Source organism: Grus americana, chromosome 14, assembly GCF_028858705.1.
Source record: "Grus americana isolate bGruAme1 chromosome 14, bGruAme1.mat, whole genome shotgun sequence".
In the NCBI taxonomy this organism is placed as follows: Eukaryota; Metazoa; Chordata; class Aves; order Gruiformes; family Gruidae; genus Grus; species Grus americana.
The window spans coordinates 2,252,372-2,270,431 of NC_072865.1; the positions used below are offsets into that span (position 1 = coordinate 2,252,372).

The 18,060-nt window shown below is 44.3% G+C and overlaps 1 protein-coding gene across 5 annotated transcripts in view; it reads left to right on the forward strand.

Moving 5' to 3' along the window:
- Nucleotides 1–4,892: 4,892 nt before the first annotated feature.
- P4HA2 (prolyl 4-hydroxylase subunit alpha 2) overlaps nucleotides 4,893–18,060 on the forward strand; it is a 30,238-nt gene continuing 17,070 nt past the window's right edge. For all 5 annotated transcript variants that reach the window (XR_008579305.1, XR_008579304.1, XM_054842037.1 and 2 more), the window contains exons 1-5: nucleotides 4,893–4,961; nucleotides 6,132–6,235; nucleotides 12,905–13,004; nucleotides 14,729–14,825; nucleotides 16,784–16,935. Coding sequence is in view for 3 of the 5 variants with exons in the window: in XM_054842037.1 (XP_054698012.1) it covers nucleotides 12,923–13,004; nucleotides 14,729–14,825; nucleotides 16,784–16,935 (331 nt within the window). In the remaining 2 variants the exon portion in view is untranslated. The remainder of the gene's footprint in view (nucleotides 4,962–6,131; nucleotides 6,236–12,904; nucleotides 13,005–14,728; nucleotides 14,826–16,783; nucleotides 16,936–18,060) is intronic.

Below are 18,060 nucleotides of genomic sequence, written 5' to 3' on the forward strand. Positions count from 1 at the left end.
GTGGGGTTTTTAAGGTCTGGCTTTTCGTCCACTAATTAGTAGCCTAAATAAAATACAGGTTGAGATTTTTTTTTTTTCATGGTCTTGCAATGTCTTTTACCCACATTTTTTAACTATATCTTTCCCTGAACCTAAAAGGAATAATGTGACTGGCTGGCCTTTCCTATTTCTGGATTTGATTTATGCTGGAGTCTGCGAAAGAATGACTCATAGAGCCTGCTTTATGTTGGCCGCTCAGTCTTGTACAAAATATGTGTTAAAATCCAGTGCACGTGGGGAGGAAGGTCTGCACAGCACGGCGTGGGATGACCTGAGTCCTCTTCCACGCTCCCTCTTGGACTTTCCCTATTCTGTGTCAAAATGTGCTTCTCCTCCGCAAACCTCTATGTTAAATGTGTCGCGAGGCTAAATCTCTTGCAGGTTGCTTTCAGAGCTTCGGTCGGGGTGGTCCGGCTGCCTTACTTCAAAGCCTTTGTTTCTTTCTGTTAACAGTGACAAATACAGTTATGCGGTGAACACAGAGGTCAGACAGGCAACGCTCAGCAGCTCCGTGCTTGCCAGCCACCCAGGTACATTCCCCATTGCTTACACATGTGCGGTGACACGGGGAGATGGGAATGTGTCTGTCTGCCACAGCTGGGGCTGCTGCCGAACCTCGCTGCAGCTATCAGCATCTTCCCTTGGGCTCCCACGGCTTGCAGTATTTTCCCCTTAGTTCAAACAGGGAACACAGGGTGATTCATCATTCCTGCTAGCCAAGTTTACAAAAGAGCTTACTCATTTGCTGAGTAGGGGGCCAAATTTTGATTAAAAAGCATAAAATGTGAACATAAATTAAAACATTTTTCAACCTGGACAGTGCCCCCTATGCATGTAAATGATCTGTGTTGCAGTCGCTCAGGACTTTCGCAGCGCTGCGCGCCCTAAGTGCCCACGGACAGATTTTGGAGCAGAATACTGGAACATCATTTACAAAAGCTGGCTTGCTCCCTGCAAGCCCCTCCAATGCTTAGCAAGGGTCACGATTTGCATCCCTATGTCCCCTGGTTCTTTTGGCATCCCTGAACAATTTGGAAGATCTAATTAAAACATGGGCAGTGACATTTTAAATAAGATAAGAAGGGGAGAATATGTGTCTTTTCCCCTCCCTGCAGTCAGACATTTCTAATTCTATATGGATGCGCGCAGACAGTTTTAAATAAGCTAGGCAGGCAATTAGTAGTTATTTCTATGTTTGCAGAAGATTGAATGGCCTTGTGAACGTGCAGCTGGGCACGGTTCAGAGCGCTGCCAGACCAGCCTTGACTGTACCATAATTACGTTAAACAGGAACACGAGCCGTCGGATTCCTCCTTGGGCTCGTCTTCCCGACACTCTCGGCGAATCCAGCTTGAGTTTCCCAGACCTGGCACAGAGACAGCTGGAGCTACTGCTCGGTATGACAGACCTTTTCCATCTGCACGCTGTGTGTTTATCTCACGTTAACTCTCCTCTAGCTTATCTGCAGCAGAATTTAACAAATAAATCCCATCTTTTCCTTTCTCTTAGTTGCACTTTGGTGTCCTCAAGGGGTACAATCTTGAATAACACTGACTGCTGCCTGCAGCCTCCTGTTCTGCTCAGCTCAGCTGCGCACCAGCGTCAGTGTGGCTCAGGACCGAGCTCCCAAACCAGTGTAAGCACAAAGGGGCTTTTGCCCTTTCCAGGAGGACCCTGGCACAGGTCTGGCTGTTTGGGAAACGTTCAGAGCAGGAGTTTGTTTGCAGCCAAGGTCTCTGAGTTTTGTCAGAGGACAAAGCGCAGTAGAATTGACACTGCAGTGTTTCACACACTGTGGGTTTGTTTAGCCTGCACAGGGCAGCCCCGTACAGAGACATCTGAGCTTGGCCTGAGCTGGCTGCTGCACAAATTTACTTGCAATCCAGAGAGCAAATGCCAAGCAGAGGAGCAGCACGTGCACGTGGAGCAGTGGGCTGGGGGGGCTGTGCTGCTGCACGAGGGTTCTGCAGTAACCTGGTATAGCTTTCCATTGCTGCTGTGCACCATGTATCATTCAAAGAGGAAACTGTACCCAAGTCTGTTGGTAGTGAGGTGTGTACGTCCGGCTGCGTAGCCTTTTTCCCGTGTTTGGCCAATCTTGCATCTTCGTTCCACCTTTTCCTGGTGATGGACCATGTTTCTCCAACGCTCAGGAGTTCTGATTCAGGATGGCTTCCTGACAAATGCTTGGGAACTTTGCTATCAGCAAATGCTCCATGATTTTGCTGTCAGCTGGGCACCAGACAGTGACTAAGACTGGTGCTGAGCCCAGAGGTCCAGCCGAGTCACCTGCACCCACCCTGTCTTTCCCTTCTACCCATCATCGACAATGGAGTTTGCATTTCCTTTGGTGCGCCAAATCCTCAGCTTGTGAGACCGCTAATCAGATAATACATCAGCAGACACCACTTCCATAGTGTAGCATGATCCTCTAGTGATGGCAGATGTAAAGACACTGGTCAGACTTTTGGCCAAATCTTTGAACAGCACAGAGAGGATGCTGGCATGCCTCAGGTTTTGGCTTCCATTCTTGCTCTTCCAGGATCCGGTGTGATTACTTTTTCATTCATAAAACACAAAGGAAGAGCAACAGACACACAGCTAAACTTAGAATGTATTCATGTATGAGGTTTTTTTACATATGTACCTTTTAGCTACAGTTTCAGGGAGAAAGCTGAGCTCCGCTGAGGTCAGAAAGAGTTCTGGTATCCAGACATATCCCTGCCTCCTCCATTATGACTCAATGCATTGTTTTATGGGAAATACTATTCTGCACTATGTAAGTACTCTTAGTCAGTTTTAATATTTCCTCCTCTAAGGTCTCGGACAAAAGCCTTGCAGTGTGAGAGACAAGGGGGCATCCAAAAATACTTGTGTGTGCATCTGGCAGCCAAGCTCTCTGCAAAGGGATTTTGACTCCACTTTTAAGGAAGGTGAGGGCTTGAAACACTCACAGGAGACTTGATTCTCCTGGTTTTAAACCAGATCTCCATGTTGCAACCCTCCAGGTGCCAGCTGGGGTTGTGCTGAAGGGACATCAACTTGGTCTGGGAGAATCAGATGTTAAAAACCACCTCAAGCCATTGCCCCCTCCTCTCCCTCGCCCATGGCTTAGCGAGCAGTGTCTCCTCCTTCTTCTCTTCTACCAGAAATCTCTCACCCTCGTTCCAGGTGCAGAAGAAAAGGAGCTGGTTTTAACCTGAGACACGCTCCTGGTGCCAGCCAGGGCTACTCTGCAAGCCCAGCAACTTCACGTAAAAGAATCTCAAAGCCAATATGGCTAAAGCAAAACTGGTACTTTATAGAGCAACACTTAATATGGTATTTAGAAACATTAAATAGTCAAGGCTCTTTGTGCTAATACTGCATCATATGGTCTGTACATGCAGTCAAAAGGACTGCACAGCTGGTTATTCACATGAGCCAAGACAGATTCATGTGTTCGTGTGTTCCCTCTGCAAACACATTTTTAGTCCTTTCCACTAAAACAGAGGGGAAAAAACCTCTATTTCTCCATAAGAACAGAAAGCCTATAATAAAAATAGGTTAAAAACCCAAGAAGCATCAGAACTGATTAAGAAATCTGGCTCTGAATCACATCATTGTCTCTGAAGATTAATACTAATCTCTTTAATGCTGTCACAGACTTACAGATTGCTTCTTTTCATTGACAGTAACGCAATCTTTTCTAAACATATGATGGAAATTAACTTCACCCAAACAAATGTTAATGTACTAAGTGTATGTATGTGCAACATATGGAGCTCTGTTAGGATGTTCTGGTGAGTAGACAGCCGGGCCCTTTTATTATGGTTTACAATATTAGCAGTTGCTAAAAGCTTCAGTGAAATTGCACCCTTATGTTAGATACCTATTTCCCTATTTTCCACATGGGTTCTGATCTGGTAAGTCATCTCCCCAAACCTTGCCTTTTCAGTCACATTTCGCTAGATCTCTGTTCAGCAAATGGACTTGTAATGGTGGACTGAATCTGGAAAGCAAGAGATAGCTTGTTCTTGGTGTCTTGTATGGTCTGATTTGGTTTCTGACTCTAATATTGAAAAATTATTCTTATTTTTGGCTAAGGTAATTGTTACGATGATTGGTAATCACGATGGTCGCTCCGAATTGGTGTGAATACTGGCTTGTGTGGGGGAAAGAAATTAGATGAGATGTTCCCAGAGAGCTGGGGAAAGGATCTTCTCTGGCTTTGTTTCAGCTCTGTCCATGCCTCAGCCCTGGAGTCCGTCCTCGCCCGAAGGTGTGCCGTGACCCCACGATCCACAGCAGGGGCCCAGGCCGTTCCACGGCAGGGCCCAGGCCGCCTGTGGCCACATGAAGACCAGCCGTTCCTTCCTTAATCTGTCACACCCTGCCTGTACGTTCCTGTCGCATTCCAGTCATGAGATATATCCCTTTTAAACAGCATTTTCTTTCTCCGTATGAGATGACCAGCTGCCTAAGGCTGATGAGGAGACGTTGGGCAATGGAGATACCCCAACTCACGCTGGCTCAGCGGCAGTGCGGGTGGTGCCGGAGTGGCAGGAGCGGCGAGCCCGCAGGGAAGGCTTTCAGAGCCAGGCGGGCAGATTTTAGAAAGCAAACAGGATTTACAGCTGGTGGTTAATCTCTCTGTGGAATCCGCTTTTAACGGGGAAACACACCGCTCCCAGGCCGGGCCCGGCCCCACGGCCGCGCCTCAGGGCCCTGAGGTGATCGCGGGAGGGGCGGGGCCGAGGGGCCGTTTGTGCGCCGCTACTCGCGGCATTACGGCAGGAGGGGCGGGGACGGGGGCGGGGCTTCAAACGTGGCGGCGGCTCAATAGGAGCGGGGCCGGGGGCGGGGCAGCCGGGCGGGCGGTGGCGCGGCTGGAAGGGCCGGGGCGGTTCTAGAAGCGCGCCGAGAGGGGCTGCATGCTGCCGGTGAGAGGGGGCGCGGGCGGGGAGGGCACGGCACGGCAGCCTGTGAAGCCGCCGCCCAGCGCTGAGGGGCCGCGGAGCGGGAGCGAGCCGCGCCCAGTGCCGCAGCCCCCTGAAGTCGCGGCAGTCCCGCCTGCGGGGCTTCCCCGGGGCCGCTGTGAGGAGAGCGGCGAGCTCAGCCCGGCGGCGGGGTTGGGGGGTCAGGCCGGGTACGCGTTTAGGGCAGCCGGAGGGCAGCTGACTGGAAGCGGGGATCCAGCTGTGACGAGCCGCGGTGAAGTGCTCGGCCGGCCCCCGGGGGCTCCCTCCGCGCTGCTCGGGCTCCGCGGTCCCGGGCGGCTCAGCGCCTCGGTGCGGGGTTTGCCGGCGGGGTTAGTGAGGGGCGGCTGCGGGCCTCGGCCGGGCACTGCAGCTGGGCTGGGGCAAAGCCGAAAGCGGCGCTTCCAAAAATCATCGGGTGTTTGTAAACGCGTGAGAAGTCTTATCACGAAAAGAGTAGAAGGGCTGATTCCCCTTTTCCTTGCCCCTCATATCAGATATGACTGATACACCGCAGAACTTACAAAGATTGCAGCGTGTCAGCTGCATTGACTGCCTGCATGCTGCTTCCAGAGCAAACGATGTCTTAACCTTCATAGAGGTGTTCAAAACCTGCTTGTTCTACTCCTACGTCATTTTGGTTTAACCTGAGATTTGTTTTCAAAAAAAAAAAAAGCTTGTCCTTGTTTTTTGTCAAGGCACAGAGATGCACAGCTGAGCTGGGGTGATGAGCCAGAGGAGCGCAGGCAGTGGCGGGTGACTGGTGCGGTAGTTGAAGCCTTGGTGGAAAAGGGTTGTGCAGGTGAGGTGGAGGGCAGGCTGGTGTGAAAGCTGAAGGCACTACCCAGGGTGTTACTGCAGCTCAGCTGGGGGACGATAGCTCTCTATGTCATAGTAATGCAAAACGTGCTTTTGACCAGACAGCCATAACTTTATTTTGAGCAACAAAGAATGTCCTTATAACCTAGGAGGAAAGAGGATGTGTAAATAAAGGCTGTGTTTGAAGCTGTCTGGCACTGTGGTGTTTGTTACTCCTAGCCAGTAATCACCCCTGTTCCTCAGGAGTAAGTGCTGAATTTAGGCTTTCCCAGAAGACAGTTTTGTAACAAAACTCTTTGACCCTTAACTTTATAGGTGCTCTGTGAGGGTGAAGCTGAGCTGAAAGGCCACTGCAGCCGTCTTTACCGGGGTAATACTTCCGCTTTCTGGCATTAAGGACCTAGGAAATCAGCCTGCAGGTATGTTGTAAATATATGTAGTGATCAATAACTACCACTCATGTTTTACATGCAGAACATAATTCTACAGTTGTAAATGGCATTGCTATGACACTACCAGACAAGAATTTTGCTTCTTGCATATGTCATAATTTCTCAAGATCCATTTTTTTAATATAGCACTTCCCAGTGCAGGAAGTATGATCCCAGAGTATTATTATGTATTTCAAAGACAGTAACAGCAGAGGGAGCATGATTTACCATTTAGTATAACAAAATTTTCATTCTAGGTTTAAGTCAGGAATCTAGTCTGTTTATAATTTCCATGCTGTGCATATTGGCAAACTTCCAAAGAAGCAAGCTATAAACATAGATATTTTTCTTATGACTGGTTCTGATTTATGTGTATGATTCTCTATATATCTGAGAAACGAGAATGCAGAGTATGTTAGGGGGTATGTCCTAGGGTGATCTTAGAATAGATTCAGCCCCCGTACCTCTGAGATAATGTCTGATTTTAATTAAATTGCTGATATTAATTGAAAGAAACAGTTCACTGATGGTAGACCATTTTTATATAAAAACCCCTTCTTTCTGAACAGGAATTTTTTTTAATGCTGTATGAGCATATGGAAGGTTAAGTATCATGATGTACTAAAATTGTGGGCTTTGCACAGTAAAACACAGTATAAATTCTAATGCTGAAAAATAAGCTCCGGTGGAAAAAGCATGCAATCTTGCTATCTTCACTGATGGTGTGGGATTTGACTATCCCATTTCATATGGGATGAGCTTGCAGATGCTGCGGAGTAAGATGCGGGCAGATTTGCTGTGCCTTAGACTAGCGTGAATTTTTTTGCCTGCTGGAGTGCTGAAGAAATATTCTTTGCTATGGTATAAAAACTTGGGAACTAATCAAAATGCTTGTAGCTTCTAAAGTGGTTATAACGAAGGATAACACAAGCCGTTCTATGTTAGAAGAAATGCATGCAGTTTTGCATGAATGTGCTGTATCCTTCTTAATGTGTGCATATGAACAGCTTTTCTTCCTTTTATTTTGGCTTGCCCTGAAAAATACAAAGCAATCATGTTGTATTATTTGCTAGGCAATTATAATTGTTTTCAGATGCACATTAAGCCCTTTGGCAAGAAAGGTAGTGATGTTGGCATAAGCTGCTTTGAGCAGTAAATCCAATGTGTACTGGAGGAGGGAGCTGGGAAGCAGTGATTTGATGATGAAGACAAGTTACTTGTGAGGAGGCACCAAATATTGAAGGGCAGCAATGCCTGGTCTGTCTCCCTGGGTATGACTGAGAGCTAGCTATTTGTAGCAAGGTAATTAAATGCATGCTGCGCTGGCAGTGTCAGGAATCCTGATGTGAGGTTTGAGATATGACAGAGCGGTCTGGGTGGGGCACTGACAGGCATTTAAATCCAAAGTTCTTTGGGTCAGCGGAGTGGCTGAGTGTTGGAGCATCTGAGTTCACTTGGATAATGAATTTTTGCTCTGAATTAGTTGTTTCAAAGTCTTGAAATGGTGAAGATTTGCTTTCTTAGGACAAAATTAACGTGTTTCCTTACTATTTAGTATTTTTTGAATAGTTTTGTAGCTGCTGTAATGTGTCAGGCTAATCTGCAAGACTTGAAATGCAGCTACGAGCTGGACGTTTTTCATGGCTGCTCCTCTTACAGAGGTATTGAGAGAGGCTCTTCCTTGGCAACATCCTGAAGATCTCTTTACACTTCAGCCCATTTTTTGGCTCTAAATAAGTGTGTAAGCAATCTTGCAGTTTTTTGTTGTCCTATTTTCCACTGAAATATAACCAGCCTTATCTACAGCCATCAATATTTGATAGCAAGTTGTTGCCGCCTCTTGAAGCTCAGTTGTTTGTGGAGGGGAAGAGGGATGAAGCCAGCTGTGCAGTCAGTTCAGTACTTCTTGCTGTGTCTGCAAGCAATAAGACAGTGGGTGGAAGGCACTGGTGTTTGGAGAAGCCCCAGACAAACCTGTCTCATCCAAGAGTCCAACCTCAAATTGCTGTTTGAGGATGGACCATTCTTCAGAGCCTGGCATGTGGGCCTCAGCTGTAGATGCACCAAGAAGCCATCTGTGGCCTGAGATGACTTTGAAGTAGTGATCTGCTTGTTAGATTTCACCATGATACTTTAAATTTAGCTACAATGTGGAAGCAGCTGTTTTAGCAGTGATTTTCCAGGTGTTTTTAATAACATAGGCAAGCAGGGAAGAGGAGACAAGCTGTAACCCTTGTTTGTGTCATCAGCTTGTAACTTGTTGCATTGTGATGGTTCAGAAAAATGGTATTTTAATCAGACTTTGACAGTGTCTAGTTATGATACTTTGTCTCGCAAACTATTCCCTTGTAGCAAAGTGTGGCTATAGGCATGTAAGAATGGAACAGCAGTCCAATTGCTTGGAAGAAACAATTACTATATGGTCTGGGGGGAAAAACAACCAACCAAAAATCTGGAAGAAATAGAAAACTAGGTTTGTTAGGAGTAGTTCAAATTTGTCGTGAAGGAAACATGTTGCAGAGAATGTCTTATGACCTAAGACACTGACAGAGTAGTGACTTCTGCTGCTGTCTGTGCTCAGCATTGATAACATCCTAAAGCAGTGAGTTGGCAGTCTGGTGACAGTACACAGGTTTTTGACTGTAATTTCATATAGATCAATGAAGTATCACACCCTTAGTGCTCTCTTCACTTTTGAGCTATTGGTTATACCTGTTCTAGCTGTTACCCGATTGCATCGTTATCTTGAATGTGAACTATCTTGGAGTGGCTGTGAGGTAATGTCATCTGAGTTTTGTGGATTGGAGATTGAAATATAGACTTAGAAAGAAATGCATTCACAGGGGCTGAAAATAACCCCTGGAAACTTTTTTCCCCCCACCTAGTCTTTGGAAAGAGACGTGACCTTGCCAGCAGCAGTTTGGAGCAGCTCAATCACACCTCAGTTCCAGACTCCCCTGGAGAAGTCTGATAGCAAAGGCAGTGCCACCATGTCTACGTGGTGGGGTGGAAGAATACTGTGGGTGTTTTCTGGAGTTCATGTGATCCAAATGAGAGCTCACAATACAGCAGGAGTCACATTCTGGCCGTAATAAGCAATGACAAGGGATGTGACTTTTATTTAAATTATGTGGACTAGTCTTATGTGGGTTCCGCTTAGTTTAATTCTTCTGTGTAGAAAGTCTGTACAAATTTGGAGCCTGGGTGAAGGACTTGCTTTTGTTAGTCCCTGTTTTGAAGGCAATTGAAGAGTTTCTTCTGACTTGTTTTGTTCTTCTGAGCACACCCTTATCTGGGAATGAAAACTGACATCAGGAGGGAATGATCAGCCATGAGAGAGTGCAACTTGCATCTCCAGTTACCTATTGTATGTGCTACTACTATTTAATTAAAAAGCTGCAGAACGCAAATTGAGTCCTCTTGTACACCGTTGTGCCAACCGAATGGTGCTTGCTGAGGCTTCTTTGTGGGGTGAAGAGGGGGAGAAGGGGCTCATGGTTTTTAGTCCCTCTGGCTTCAGCATATGTGGGTAGATGTGTAAAGGGAGGCTCAGAGCGTCATGCTCTTGTTCTGTGGTGTACAAAGGAGACTGCAGCCTATCAGTTTGATCAGAAGTAGGAGCCCTAGAGGGACCGGATGAGTAAAAGGTATTTGTTTCCTCTTCTGACCTGAAAAAAGTCCTCCCTTTGGTTTGTGTGGGAGCTGGCCTGAATCCCCCATGACTGGATATGAAATTCAGAGTGGATGAGAAACTGATAACCTGGGTAGACGTGCAGGTAACTTTCTTTTATAGGTCAGGTCCACGTTTTTCTATCTTCTTGATTAAGAATTTTTAGAGAGCTTATTAAATAAAGAATTCAGTCTAACTTGCGGAGAAAAATTCCATCCTGGTCTATTTTGTCTAGAGGAACCTCTTTTTCCTTTTGCCAGTGCTCTCTGACAGCACTCTTTCCAGTGGGAGCAATGATTCATTGAGGTCTTATGCTCCTACAGAAGTGTTTGTACAATATCCATTTGGTTGGCTTTTTAGCTCTGCTGGCTGGGCATGTTTAAGGGAAGGAAAGGAGCAAAGTATTAAGTAAAAAGGAGATCCTAAATTCACCTGCCCAATGTAATGGGTTCGTCATTTGAAGATGCTGTTGGAAAAAAGCCAGGAAGGTAGGCAGTGTTTGTCCTACACAGACTTCATATCTGGCATTCCTATGCAACTAAGTTCTTCCATTCTCTGTTTGAATAAAACTCATTATAAACATTTGTCTCAATTATTGAGGTAGGAAGTGCTAATGTGTCTTCTGCCTCTCTTACCCTCTTTGTTAGCAGATGGTTTAGCTGTGGTGGGGTGGGCATGTGTACATGTGTGTAAGCACACATGCTCGTGCTGTCCAGGAATGTGGTTATAACATTATGTTCAGCCTCCTGTAATTCATTATTTGTGCTGGTTTTCTAAGTAACAGCTGTGAAAAGAATGTGTACAAACAGTTTGAAAACCCTGCAGCCAGGTGTCCTGCTTGTTCAAGCAAGAGCTGATTTCTCTATTTACTGAGATTTCTGTTTATTGACTCAAGTAAACCTGAGTAGGATGGCAAAGCTGTTAAAGATGTGCTATAAAGACAAGCTGCTAGCTGTAGTGAGCGTTCTTTTTGGCAGATATCCTCAGCCATGAGAGAACATGGTGGGGAGGTGTAGGGCGGAGAATGTAGAGTTGTGGTGTTTTAACTGGAAAATTCCCTTGTAATTGTTTTGCCAGGCTGTGTTGTGCGTCCAAAAAACCACTCCATGAAATGGCAACAGATTATACAGATGGACAGTTGTGGCTTAATATATCCAAATTAATGTACTTCCCAAGTGCTCTTGACTTGCCGTGCTTTCTGCTACATCACTTACTGTGGCTTTTTGTATTGGCAGACCTCTGCGTGGTACCATTCATTCAGCTTTACTCAGTTCTCGGATTACCCATGTACTAGTTTGAACTAACTTCAACAAGCAGTTTGGGAATATGTGGTTTGCAGGGGGGTGAGAAACAGAAGAGAGAGAGGAGACGACTTATTATGATGCTGTGAGACATTTTCCTGCTTGCTCACGCTTGCAAACTGTTGTGGTAAATGTTTCTGATTGTCATGTAGTCTTTAAAAGCAATCAAAAGAATAATGTAAAAACAATCATCTTGCCACATGATAATACAGAGCGGAGAACAGAGCCATTTCTAATGTTCTTAGTGATGGTGGTATCATTGGTGGTATGTTTGGTGTTATGTCTGTGGCACCGGTGAGCTTGGCTGAGGGTGAGGGCTTTTATCGTGCTGTGGGCTTGACAGCCCCAGAAGTAAAGGGTGATATCCATCTTTCACCTTCTGTCTCATGTGCAGGCAGATATGTGGAACCCAAGGGAACAATGAGCTAGAGTTGTTCCAGAATTATTTTGTTTTAATACCTTCCCACTTGCTGCATTGCTTGAAATTTGTAGGATGTCCCGTGTATTTTCCCTTCTTCCTTCCATCCACCTTTCTCATCAGACTGAAGTGATTCCATTTTTCCCCAGAGCTGCATATTCAGTGTATTTGGAGTAAGAGCAGGTTGCAAGTGGCCACTTCCACCCACCAGTTTACCCAGTTACAATGGGTAAGAAAAATAATTGGTTCTTGGATTAAGGTGAACAGTTGTCGTCTTCCTTTTGACACTGCGTGCGTGGGTGTTTGCTGAGCAGCGGTGCTGGTACGTGAGGGCTGGCTGTGGTGGCTGCTCCTGCTCGGTGAACAGGCAGCTCTGGAGTGAGCTGTGGGCTGATCCAAGTGCATGCAGGCTCCTCATAAATTCCCTGGAAGAGGCAGTCCTGGCCATCAGATTTACCAGGAGAGTTACAGCTCCCAGGAGGCTCTTCTGTACTGACCTTGCATCCCTTACTTCACTTGTCTGCTACCTTGTCCGCATGTCTGCTCAGACTGGTGTTCCCTGCCATGCCCTCAGTGGGCGGTGCTCTTAGAAATGCAACTGTCTGCTCTCAGCCCCCATCTTGAGGGTTTTAAGCCTCACAGACTTTGAAATACAGGAGTCATGAGGGCTGTGCCCAGAGGCCAATATGTCGGGATGATGCATCTCGAATAAGCAGAGTTGGAAATTTCACTTTCAACTTTTCCAACCGTCGCTGCCACTTCCACACTAGAAAAAGCTATATTTCTCTATTTGGCTTTCTCACTATTTGTATTTCTAGACAGTTTTTACATAACTGAGTTTTACAGCATGCTACAAGTCTGACCATTTAATTTAGATCTTTATTATTATTGGAAGATAATACAACTTTGTATACTCTCCTATTTTCCAGCTATAATTATGCATGAAGTAGAAGGTGTTGAACTGCCTTTGCAGAAGATCTTGTTCCAAATGTATTGCTTCCATTACCTCTGTCATGTGGGCCTTCCATGGGCTGCAGTGTCTTCCATCTAAATCCCAGAGTATACCAGATGGCATTTGAGATAGTTAACTAACAGCCTCTGGTTGAGGATGACTTTTTTTTTCAAGCTTTACTGATTAGAATTCAGTCTTTCAAGGATGTAAATTATTTTCATGAGGGTGAAATGATTGAAGATGAAGATTAATGCCTTGGGGTTTTCTCACAAGTAAGATAATTTTTACTCCTTGTTTTCCTTTTAATTTGTTACAGATTTGAGCTATCAGGAAGATGAAGCCCTGGCTGCAGTTGGTGTTCTTTACCTGTATTTTCTTGATCCGGCACACAGAAGCAGAGTTCTTCACCTCCATAGGTATGGAAAGAACCAATGCACGATGTGGTGATGTAGTTAATATGATTGCCAAAACTGTTAAAGCTTACAGTTGAAGCATGTGGCTTTCTTCATATGGCCCTATCAAACACTGTCTGCATTAGGAAAAGCTACTCTCCTGCATCCCTGATGCTATTCTGCATTGCACGTCTTGCATCAGCGCAATTTGTTGCGGTTGGGTAAATTAGGACTTTGACCAACATGATACAAGCTTCTCTGGGGACTGTCAGTAAAATAAGACGGTGCCTCTGTTTTATTAAGAATTGTGCACCTGTTGTATTAAACACAGCACAAACCTTGTGCTAAAAAGCTTAGTCTTGAATTTGATTTATGAGAAGAATTTAAGTGATAAATATGTGAAATATTTTCTTGCACAGAACATGAAATCTTCTGTATTCTTAAAAAGCTGGAGTTAGGTGTTGGCAGGAAAAATAGTATCCCCTTTACCTTATGTGTGTTTTGCAAGACCTGAGTAAATCCTGAAAATAGATTAATTTTTATGTCAATTTAGTTCTTTTGTTCTAATACTGTGATACAACCATGTATGATTGTGGTAGAGCCTGAAAATAAGCACAGAGTTTTCTGCTGTGACTTAGCCTAATGTTTTCCTGTGGAATAGTGTGGGGAATTTGCCCCCACGGGGATAATAGAGCTTGATTTAACTACATCTGACTCTTCTGCAGAATATGCTTTGAGCTTAGTGGAGCTGTGGTTCTGAATGGTAAAACTCAAAACTCTCGGTGGTTTATTTTGCACCACTGTGGAATGGCTCAGAGCAAGGCAGAGTGGTGTTTCATACCAAACTCCAGCATGTGCTCCCGTACAGTAGTTACCTCCACGTGTATTACGTGGTTGTCTTTTTTCCCCCCCCCCCCCCCCCCGAAGTTAAGTAGCTTTTTGTACAAAGTTACTGTGATGGATCACCCTTTTCTTTATGCTTACCTGTTCCTGAACCTTTCCTAACTCCGACTGAAAATAGCACAGCCTGCTGACTTCCATCTGCTTAATCATGCCTCATTAATAATTACTTTGGAATGCCAAAACTAAAGCTGTGGGTGCATTTATAAATCTCATCCGGTCTTACAGTGTTTGGTGTCTGAAAAGCAAAGTTTGTCATGGCAATCAGGACTGACATGCTAGCAGTTTCCACTAACACTAATCAGGAGAGAGTGTGTGTGTATGTGTCAGTCTATAAACATTAGTCTGAAATTCCTCTCTACTTAATGTTAGGTTGTGTTTCCACAGTTACCCATATTGAAAAGCTGTAATTTTAAGTGATGCCAATAGTTAGACTAATACTTTATTAGTGTGACCTAATCTGTATCCATATGTAGAACAGATGCCTTGGCAACTGTTTGGATCTTTTGTTGCTTTCACTTAATAGCTGTATTAATGTCAAACCTTTCTTTTGATCATCTGGCATATAATTCTAATACTGAAAGTAATTCAGAGGCAGTGGAAGGGTCACAGTGAAGCTACATGAGCCATTGAAATTGGGATTTTAAAAGCCCCTTGAAGCATTTGAATGCCAGACGTGTATGTATAATAGCTTTTGTGGTTTACAGGCATTGAAGTGCACACCCTTAATTTGTCTGTTCTTTGTGGTGGCTTTAGTAGCCCTAGAGCATCTAAAGTCTGTCTTCTGTGCTGCTGGAAACTGTTACGGTTTTTGGTCTGATTAACGTTTGCTCGTACTCTGTTTTTAGGTCAAATGACAGACCTGATTTATGCAGAGAAGGACTTGGTACAGTCTTTAAAGGAATATATCCGAGTAGAAGAGAACAAGCTCTCTCAGATCAAAAGGTAGGGGGAGAGGTTTGTCTAATGAAGGGTGACAAAATGGCTAATCCGTTGTGTTGAATTACTCCACACCTTTCTGTTGCCACTCTGCTGGTAGATCTTGTCAGTCTTTCCTTAGTAGATAATCACAGTGAGACCATAGGTACTAACTTGGCTGTAATTTATTCCCATAAACCTGCACGGTGGGGGCCCTGCTTCAGATATCATTTAGACTTTGCTTGTTTAGCAGCTGTCGTCTGCTGGGCTCTCCCCACTTTCCCTGTCCTTGTACCATCACAGTCTTCCCGTGGAGAAGACGCTGGTCATGTCAGAGGAGCCTTGTCCATGTGAATTAAACACCTCTGAGTACCAGTGCTCTGTGCTACCTGTTGTAAGCAGTGCTGATGCTGTGAAACAACAGCAAAGTGTGCCGGTTGTATAGTGGAGTGGGGCACACACCGGCTCCCCAGCTCCCTTCCCGTGTTGGCTTTGCTCACGGGGATAGGTCTCCTCTGCCTCCGCTTCAGTCAGCGCCCTGGCTACAGCACATCTCGGACGTTATCCTGATTGCTTAGATCATTTGAAAGGCTCTTGCTGACAACGGATATTTTCTGTGTCCCTTAGGAAGGCTGTTAATACTTATCTAGCTGAGAGTAGTATCTAGTAGGGCGTGACACTAGAATAGTCTAAATGAGGTCCAAGTTCAGGAGAGTCGAGTGCCTGTAAATGGAGCCATGCTTTCCAAAGGATTTCTAAACTCCAGGCTCCATGTGGCACTTTGATCTCCCTTTGGGGGTATAGGGTGGGGACGGGGCTGTGGAGTAGTGAAATGATGTGAATTCCTTGTCATTTATATACACAAATGTTCATTTCTTGAAAAGCTGCCCTTTTGACAAGAAGCACTCCACGTATTGTTAAAGAGAATGTTAGTTTGATCTATGTATAAACTGGTCTTTTTCAAAAAAATTATTTTGTCAGACTGACACATGCAAGTGTTTTTTTTTTTTAATATGTTAAATTTTCAGTTGACTGGTATTTTGGTGTATTTATAAGCAAGAGTATTCTACCACTGTGGCAGTATTGGAGCCCTCGTGCCCTGCTAATGTATGAGGCATATGCTTTCTAACAGACCTGGTAAATGTTATCATTTGAATGTGATAACACTTTTCAGTGTTTTGTCTGTTAGCTCCAGAGATGTGTTTATTATTCAAAAGCACGTTGTGATGTGCATAAAGAGACTAGGACTTGACAGTATTTACTACTTTGCAAAATAAATATTAGAAGCTTCTCAGCAGTGTTTTCTTCCTACTGAGTACTGGAGAGAAGAACACACAGCTTGGCCAGATGTTTGTGTTAAGGAGTGATATGAAGGGCAACAGAAAATTTTCACTGTAGCATCAGCAAGGTAGTTGGCAGTTCAAACGTACTGTAATGCAGAGGGTGAGGTTTCCCACCACTGCTTTGATGCTGACCAGCAGTGCAATCTAGGTGACTGACAGCACTGCCACCACGCTGTCTGAGGGCTTCCAGTCTGAAAATCAAAGCTTATGGTTTAGTTTCCATAAAGCTAAAAAGCTCTTAGTGTTTTATTTATGCTTGTATTTTTACTGAGATAGATAAATGACACTCACAGTAACTGCATTCTATATATCACTATTTTTGGAGGTGTGATATGCTGAAAATTGATGGCTAAGCAAGTGAGATGCATGTGAGATTCATAGCAAGTGAGATGCATGTCTACTGTAGTAAGGTTTAAAATAGCAAGCAGGCAAACAAATCCCTTTTAAAAGAAAAAGGCTATTATAATTTTAAAAAAATCACTTGTGCTTCACTTCATCCTTGTGAAGCTGAAAGCTTGAAAGCTGGTTATGATGGCAAAAGCAGCTATAAATTGATTCTAGCTGTGTAATGAGGATGACTTAAGAAGGAAGACGTGCCTTCATAAACTGTTCTCAGACCAAGATGTACATTTTTTGTTCCAGCTGGGCTGAAAAAATGGATGTCCTGACTAGCAAATCAGCCTCTGATCCAGAAGGGTATCTGGCACATCCCGTAAATGCATATAAGCTGGTGAAGCGTTTAAATACGGACTGGCTGGAATTGGAAAACCTGGTTCTTCAGGATACGACAAATGGTAAGGAGTTAGAGGGGAGAAGGTATTGGTAGGAGGTAGCCTTACAGCAGTTGCTTCTCCTTGTATTCCGGAAAGCTGCAAACTCAGCTGTGGCTTAAATATCATTGCCAAGTTTGTTTGAATCATAAATTAAATGACTGGCCTCTTGGTTACTAATTACCCAAGTGAGTAAAACTTGCCACTGAAGCACATCTGTCCACTCAAAAACTGTTACCTGTCTCAGGCTGTTACATGTTGTTTGGCTTGTGCTGTTTGGGGCAACGCGGAGAATAGGATATCCGAAAGCCATCAGCTGTGTTGTTTTATGCCTAGTCTTGAGCTTTATGTTCCTTTTATATAAAACTTACCCATCTGCTTTCCCAGCCTGCTGCTTCTCTTGGCAATTGATGTTTTTTAACCATGTTGATCAATAGGTGAGACTTAAGAATCAAAATATGAGACCCATACTGAATTGGTGAAGGGATTTGTATCAGCCCCAGCAGTAACGGTTGGCAGATGATATAGTCTGTTGATAACAGGATAATATACAATTACTGTCTGTAAACCCATCCTTCTATATCAAATGTTTTCAGTAATCTTTGCTTTTGCATCATATTGTCAGAGTGTCTGCCTGGATTTGCTTCCATAGCTTTTTTAAATGTGTGTTTATTTTTACTGGACACCTTAAAAGTAAGGGAGAAGAGGCTGTGTTTTTCAGGCAGAACACTGCATGTTTTCCCTTTTCTACTCTGCATATGCTAGTTTAGGTACTTGGAAGTTTTTTTTCAGCCAAGACTTTTATTGCCTTTTGGAATAGTCATCCTAGATGGAAATAAAATACTCAATTCTATTGAGTACTTCTGTCATTAATTCTTTTTCTAAAGGTTTCCTTTTCTAGTTCTCTTGCTGCATGACTGGCAATGACTGGGTGGCTTTCCTTCAGTTGATTGCCCCCACTTCTGCCCAACCAACCTGTTGTGTAACCTTGATATGTTTATGTAGTGCATTTAATTTTATTTCTAATATGTCACCTGGCTTTGTCAGGCTTAAAAGCCTTTTACTGAGTAAAGTCCTACCCCTACATAGGGCATCCTGGATCGAAGTCTCTGTCCCTTGAGCTGAGATTTGAAAAGCTCTTATGGCTTT